At 43.2% G+C, this 8,036-nt stretch overlaps 1 protein-coding gene across 3 annotated transcripts in view; it reads left to right on the forward strand.

Moving 5' to 3' along the window:
• dhx40 (DEAH (Asp-Glu-Ala-His) box polypeptide 40) overlaps positions 1-7,452 on the forward strand; it is a 34,517-nt gene extending 27,065 nt beyond the window's left edge. For all 3 annotated transcript variants that reach the window (XM_059655405.1, XM_048557028.2, XM_048557029.2), the window contains 4 exons: positions 22-116; positions 1,957-2,026; positions 3,051-3,279; positions 6,365-7,452. In XM_059655405.1, coding sequence (XP_059511388.1) covers positions 22-116; positions 1,957-2,026; positions 3,051-3,279; positions 6,365-6,489 — 519 coding nt within the window. In that variant the 3' untranslated portion in view covers positions 6,490-7,452. The remainder of the gene's footprint in view (positions 1-21; positions 117-1,956; positions 2,027-3,050; positions 3,280-6,364) is intronic.
• The last annotated feature ends 584 nt before the right edge of the window (positions 7,453-8,036 follow it).

Here is an 8,036-nt window from a genome sequence, read left to right on the forward strand (position 1 = left end):
TATCTTTGTCATTATCTGCAGAAGAAGGACTTCCCCTCAGAGACCTTCAATGGCTCCAGATCTGAGCTGCTGAGAAGGTGTTTGTGTGCTGGGTATTTCTGCAATGTGGCCAGAAGGTAAGCTCCTCAATGGCCAGAGATTCCTTACTCTCGCTTACCCCATGGGACCAGGTTTCTTTTCATTCTTTAATTTTTCTTTTGTCAAGGTGAGACACATCGGCGCTATCTAATTTTTTTAATATATTACATGAATATACTTTATTCATGAAAAAATATTTTATGTACACGCAGTTACTAATGCTGTTCAAATTTGTACAGTCTTTATGTATCGAGGAAAAAACACAAAACATTGGAATTTTACTCTCTCGAAAGTCACAACAAACCGAAAGGCATTTCTTAATTAAGCAAGGTACCATTTACATGTATCTGAGGCTTCTGGAGGTTCTAATAACTGAACGGACCCCCATTGTACTGCAGAGAGACCTTGGACGCTGATCTTTCCCCACGTTACTTTGGCAGCAGCTGCCCCAAGCTTTAGTGCACCCCTCAGCACGCAGTCCTGGACTTTGGAATCTGTCAGTCTGCAACACACAGTTGAGGTCAACTCCTTACCCTGGAAGACTAACAAATTTCAGGCAGACCAAAGAGCATCTTTCACCGAATTGACGGTCCTCCAGGCGCAGTAATGTTTGTCGCAGTGTGTGTCCCGAGGAATAGGCTGAAGAGAACAGAGTCCCGTGTTACAGAGCTGCTCAAGATGAGCCTTGACAAAGATCATTGCATCTTCCTCCAGACTTCCTTTGCAAAGGCACATTCCAAAAGGAGATGTGTGACAGTCTCCCCCTACCACACCCAACTCTGCCACTTCGAGGACAGTGTGGGGGGTGGTGCACAGAGACCAGGTGTATAAGAAGGATCTCACAGGTAGAGCATGCGATGTCTTGGTGCTTGTTGGAAAGTCCTGGTGATGAGGTATTCTGCCAAATGACTTAGTCTGCTCAGGGAACCACGTAGCAGGATCCGCCCTCTCCTTTTCCTTCGGTGTCTCAAGGGTGTCACATCTGACCACTTCCTGATAGAGTGGTGGTCAAAGGTGTTTTCTTTCAAAAATGTTTCCATAAGGGACAGGTCCAACTACTTGGAACATTCCATGTCGATGAAAACAGGGCAATCTTTCATAAAAGTGAGAACAGGTTGAGCCTCAGTACAGAGTGACACTTAGTATTTGTGTACCAATGGTCTGTATGCAGTTTGATGCAGCCGCACACAAAGATGTCCATCAGGATGATGGTAATATTGGGTACATCCCTCCCCTATTCCCCTCATCTCGAGAAGCTGGCTTAGGTGACTGCAGCAGTACAAACCCTAGGGATAGGCCAGACCTGCACCACGTACAGCAACAGAAAGAGTGCCTCACAGCTGATGACCGGGTTTTTACCCACAATGGAGAGGGAGCGGTGCTCCCATCTGCCTGGTTTCTGCCTCGCCTTCGTTAACAGAGTTCACGTTTTGTTCCCCACATGACCTCTTCAGGAGTTTTGAAGAAGAATCGTACCAAACTCAAAAAGTTAACTGTATTTCTGTCTCTACAGATGCTGAAGAGTTTCTCCGGTACTTTCTGTTCTATTTCAGATTTCCAAAAGCGGGGGACTTTTGCTTTTAAAGGGCTGGCACAGGTTCCCTGGCGAATATACTGACACCTCTTAATCGCAGAACCAAGTAGTCATGATGTCAGCCTCACCTGATTTTATTGTGTATTGCTTTTGGTTTTATTTCCCATTAACTCGTCCTGCCTGGTTACACAGCCCTACAGAGTGGGTGAGAGATTTACATTGTGACAGTATGCGCATTTTCTGTTACACCAGGAGGTCCGTGACCCATCCCCCATTGGATAATTAGGATTTGGACCTGACAAAGTTTAAATGTTAAGTGTAACATGTGGTGTGTGTCCTTGCAGGTCTGTGGGTAAAACCTTTCACACCATGGATGGACACGGATTAGCTGTCCACATTCATCCGTCTTCCATCGTATGTAATGTATTGTAATTCTGTTTATCTTGAATTTATCAAGAATTTGAAGAATGGTTCGTGGGGTGAGGGACTGCAGTTTTGTGGATAGATGAGAGAAACTGGGCTGTTTTCCTGAAAAGAAAGTTAGGAAGAGAATTGATTGAGGTACTCAAAATCATAAAACTGGAAAAGGTAGAAGATAAGACCATAGCCCATGTGGTTTTATAGTGGCTTGTAACCTGGGAGAAACTGTTCTCGTTGGTAGAAGGGTCAGGAACCAGAGGACACTAAAGGAATTAGTTTTTTTAAAGAAAAGAGCAGGGGCTGTGTGAGGATATATATTTCTACGCAAGCAGTTTAAGATATGGAACGCACTGACCAAGAATAGAGGAAGCAAATTCGGTCACACCTTTAAAAAGAGGATTTGATAATTGTCTGAAGTAGAAAACAAGTTGTAAGGATACAGGAAAAAGGAGGGGCATAGGACCAGCCGAGTAACTAACAGAAAGCCAGCGTGAACATGACAGGCTGAATGGCTTCCTTCCGTGATTCTGCAATTCTAGGATACATCTCTCGTGCACGTGCCCAGTGAGTTTTCAAGGATCTGAGCTAAATTTGCATTTATACAGTGCCTTCCACGTTATTAAAGGTCGAATGGAGCCTCTCACAAGCATAATTAAGCAAAAGCAATTGAGATCTTACTGTGGTGACCTAAAGCTTGGTCACTGGGATGGGTTTCAAGGAACATCAAAGGGTGTGTAACTTTATGGCAGAAATTCCAAACCTTAGGAGCTGTACAGCTAGAGACACTGCTGTTGATGGTGGGCTGATGGAATTTGGGGATACACAAGGCCCCAGAATTAGAAGGCACAATGTTATCAATGGGTTATTGGGCGAAAGAAAGTGACAGGTAGTGAGGAGTCTAGATCTAAGTGGAGGACGGGGGTAGATTCTCCCTTTGATTTGAGAATATTGTATGGCGGGAAGTACAAAGTAAATTTTAAAAACCGCATTACTGCAGCTTTCTCATACTTGTTCCCAGCTGTTTGATCAAGAAAGCCAGCTCAATTGGATCATCTTTCATGATGTTATAGTCACGTCGAAGATTTATGTGCGAACTCTATGCCCAGTCCGTTATGAGTGGGTGAAGGATCTGCTGCCCAAGTTACATGAGGTTGACGTGTACCAGCTGAGCAGCATAGCAAAGGATGAGGTGGCAGGGAGCACGACCCAGCAAAGAGAGGCATTAAACAAAACGAAAAAACAATCAGGTGAGCTCTTCCAGCTCCTCCTCCCACTTCAAAACACCTTCCCCCACCCGCCCGCTCCCCCATCCCAGGAATGTCCTTGAGATGGTAGCAGTGAGCTGACTTTTTGAACCACTGCAGCCCGTGTGGTGAAGGTGCTGTCAGTGAGGGTGCTCTGGGATTTTGACTCAGCATTGGTGAAGGAAAACCTGAGCTGGATGAATGTTGTGTGTAACATGAAAGTAGTGCTGTTTGCATGCACCAGCATCCATCGACCTCCTCCTAAAAGGATGAAAGCCATGGACTTGGGAGCTTTGCCCAGTTATTCATCTCATTCCGATTGCTTTCGCTCCTGGCATTTACTGGTGATCAGAAGCAAGAATCGCATTCCATGCCTCCCCTAGCAAAGTCTAACCTGTCAGGCTTGATGTCACTCTGTGCCCTCACCTACTGCCACCTTTGCAGCTGTGTGAGTTGGTTAAATCCATCCTGGTGTCACACTTGTGAATGAGTCATGGTGCATCATTCAAAATCTTATGTCAAACATTGTTTTCCTGCAGCTGAAAACTGAACGAGTTAAAAATAATTTGGGATGTGTAGCTGCTTGAAGTAAAATGCCAAATTACTGCACACAACAGCAAATAAAAATAAAATACTACAGATCCTAGAAATCTGAACGTTCACAGAGAATACTGGAGGAACCCCAACCCAACCCTTCCTGGCAGCATTTGTAAAGAAAGGATCAGAGTGAACATTTTGAATCCAGTTTCACTCCTCCTCAGGTTCTATCAAAGTGGACAGGTTCATATTTTCCCATATTATACTCCATCTGTCAAACATTATTTGCCCACTCTCTTAACCTAGGCTCCTTATGTCCTTTTCATGATGTAATTTCCTGCCTAGCATATCCCATTAACATATTTAACAAGTGTATATTTGCTCCCATCTTCCATTGTTATTGAGGGCCCAGAACTGATTGCTGTAACATTCCACTTGTTACAACTTGGCAGCCTGAAAATGACCTGAAAAGTACACAATTCCGCATGTACTTTTTGCCCTTGTACTGCTCGCCTTGGCTTAAAGGTAATATTATCCAGCTAGTTGAACATATGTCTCCGTGTGGATCCATGCACTTCCCAGTAGAAGCCATCAGATAGCAATCGAGAGCAGGTATAATGGATGTATTACAGCTCCATCCCACTGCCCTTCCTTGCCCAGAGATACTCGGGTCAATTCTTAAATGTAGCGCCTCAAAAACTGGCTCTTTGGGTAACAGCTAATTCCACACACAGCAGAAAGCAAACCTGGGTACCCCCCTTCTGCCGTTCAGCATTGCACCGGGCATGAGATTTTGTTTATCACTGATTTCTCATGGAAGCTTACTGTGTTTAGTTTTGAAATGTCTGAACCAAGAGTTAAACTGTGACCAAAAATGCTGAGCACTACTGATATTAATGGAATAGAATTCAATCTGGATAGTGTGAGATGATGCACTTGGGCAGGACAAACAAGGGGAGGAAATACATGATGATCGGTAAGACATTGAGAAGTGCTGACAGTCACAGAGGCCTTGGTGTGCATGTCCCTGAAGGTATCAGGACGGGCGAAGAAAGTGGTTAAGAAGGCGGAGGCCATTGGCAAGGTCCTGGCAGCTGTGTGCAGTTCTGGAATTCACATTGTAATTGGAATGTGTTTGCACTGAAGAGGGTGCAACGGAGTTTGGATGTTTCCTGGCCTGGAAAGTTTTAGTTCCAAAAAGAGGTTGGACAGACTGGAGCTCTTTTCCTCGATGAGAAAGAGACTGAGAGGGGATGTGATTGAGATGCCTAGAATTATGAAGGGCATAGACAGGAAGGAACTTTTCCCTGGTGGAGGGGTCAATGACAAAGGGGCATAGCTTTAAGGTAAACCCTCGGAGGTTCATAATGGATGGGAGGAAATGTGGATCAGCATGTGAAAATACAATATTGTTGCAATCACATAAGACATGGTTGAAGGAAGGGTAGGACTGGCAGCCCAACATTCAATGGTATAGATGTTTCAGGTGGGATACGGGGAAATGTAAGAGATGTAAAGGCATTGCATTATTGAGAAAAGAAAACATCACTACAGTTATAAGGGAGGATGTTTAAAGAGGACGTTTGGGCTCAGTGGTTAGTTTTCAGATGTGTCGTCACCATTCTAGGTAACATCATCAGTGAGCCTCCGAAGAAGCGCTGGTGTTATGTCCCGCTTTCTGTTTATCTGTTTAGGTTTCCTTGGGTTGGTGATGTCATTTCCTGTCCTTTTTCTCAGGGGATGGTAGATTGATTTGGAGCCAATGTGTTTGTTGATGGATTTCCGGTTGGAATGCCATGCTTCTAGGAATTCTCGTGCGTGTCTCTGTTTGGCTTGTCCTAGGATGAATGTGTTGTCCCAATCAAAGTGGTGTCCTTCCTCATCTGTATGTAAGGATACGAGTGACCCACTATCACTCGTATCCTTACACACAGATGAGAAAGGACACCACTTTGATATACGCAATGAATGGTAGAACTCTAGGGAGAGGAACAAAGGGTCCTTGGTGTAAAAGCCCATAGATCCCTGAGGCGTCAGCCCAGGTAGACAGGGTGGTGAAGGGATGCTTGCCTTCATTAGTCGAGGCATACAGTATAGAAACAAGTAAGTCTTGTTACAATTTTATAAAAGTCAGAGGGTGATGGAATATGCAGTGTACTGCCTGAGAGGGTGGTGGAGGCTATGGATCAAATGCAGGTAATTGGAAGTACTATAGTGTGGCGTTTGTTGGCTGGCACAAACATGGGCTGAAGGGCCTGTTTCTGTGCTGTATAACTCTGACACTGAGAGGGTGGTGGGAATCTGGAATTGACTGCCTTTAAGGGCATAGAGGCAGAAACCCTCATAACATTTAAGAAATACATAGCTGTACACTTGCGATACCAAGCTATACAAAGCTATGGATAAAATGCTGGGAAATGGAAAATGGTGGTTGTGTTTGACTGGTGCAGGCATGATGGGCCGAAGGACGTTTTTCTGTGCTGTGCTATGACTCTACTGTTTTGAGGGTTTAACTGACGATGTTTTAACTTTCCATACACTACCCCTTTAGAGCAAACTCTAGAAGTAATCCAAAAGAAACTGGAGAAGAGAAATGATGAGAAATCTATATCTGAAGCTCGGGCTAGGTACCTACAGCGCAAATTAGACAAGTCGCAGAGTTGGATGGACCAGTGAATGTTCAGAGGAGTCGGTGGAAGATGAAGACCATCTCATGTAGATTCCAGTGCCTCACTGTGGCTGAAAGATGTAGATGCTCACAACCATTCCTTGGCTCCACAGGAGGAAGGCTCCAAATCATCTTTGGAAAATTTCATGAATACTAATTCAGTATGTGTGTTCAGCATCTGTGGAGTTGAGGCCAAATGTATCACTCATATAGTAGGGCAGAGATTGGACAAGTTATTCTATAGGTATATATTCTTACTTTTAAAATGTATTTCCGTTATGAATTCCACATTTATAGTAGAAAGGATCAATGTTAATGTGCCATGCATCTGGGCACTTTCTGTCCTGAAGAAGAAGAACCAACAAACAGTTCACAGTTTAATGTTGCTACCTGAGAGTTACAATATTGCCTGGGCCTTAAATTTCTGCCAGACAGATTTTAGCAACCGAATGTCCAATATGTAACTAATCAGTTTTAAACCCAGGTTGGTGTCTACTGGTCACAGGAGGCTCATGTTAATTTGCTATCCTTACAGTAATATTTGCATCATAAAGCTCATTTATATTGTCCCTTTTAATATAAAAATCCCTCCATGGCTCTTCAGAGTGGGAGAAAACAAAATGGAATCAATAAATGACAGTCATTGCAAGACTGTGCTTTATGAATGGATGCTGTGATAAATTAATCTGTATTTACTAAAATCTCATCAGTTATTTTTATACAATGTGAAATTAAACAAAAGGTTTTGAAAAGTAGCTTTGTAATAATGTTAGATAACACGGTGTGAAGCTGGATGAACACAGCAGGCCAAGCAGCAGCAGAGGAGCAGGAAAGCTGACGTTTCGGGTCGAGACCTTTCTTCACACCGTGTTATCTCAGATTCTCCAGCACCGCCAGTTCCTACTGTCTTTGTAATAATGTTCCTTTTTTAAGATTAAGAATAAAATTGAAGTGTTTACAATCATGCCTAAGCAAGGGAGCACCAAGACTGAATTATTGTCTTTTAAAACATTAGGATTATCATTGACAGCACTTTGGACAATGGTGAGGCTATTGAGACATCACACTATCCTGGTCACTTTGTAGGCTTTGTTGCTCATATTTCATAATTCTGCTAAAAGTTTTCTTAATCACTTTTATGTTTTACACCGAATGTAGAATGTTGCATCACCAAAAGTATTTCAAGGAAAATACTTTCTTCTTATAGCTTTGTTACCCTCTGTACTGCTTCCTGTGTATTAGTTCTGCTTCACATTTTTTACAATACAGCAATTCTTGATACATAAAGTCTGTCTTTACTGTTCTGTTCACTCTTGGGAGCTTAGCCTTGCCCATTCACAACATCCACATGTGCACTCTCCACGTTTCATTACAGAGCAAGCAGGACTGCACATCCCAATTGATTTAAACCTTCCTCTTGAGCTTGGCAGCTACCCAATGAAATGTGATTCCTGGGTTCCTGTTCCTGTCTGATTTGTTTAACATTTGCTCTCCATCGACAGTAAAGGACAGGGCATGGAATAAACAAATCTTCATGCAAAAGCCAAATACTTGC

This window comes from Stegostoma tigrinum, chromosome 27 (assembly GCF_030684315.1).
Source record: "Stegostoma tigrinum isolate sSteTig4 chromosome 27, sSteTig4.hap1, whole genome shotgun sequence".
NCBI classification, from domain to species: Eukaryota; Metazoa; Chordata; class Chondrichthyes; order Orectolobiformes; family Stegostomatidae; genus Stegostoma; species Stegostoma tigrinum.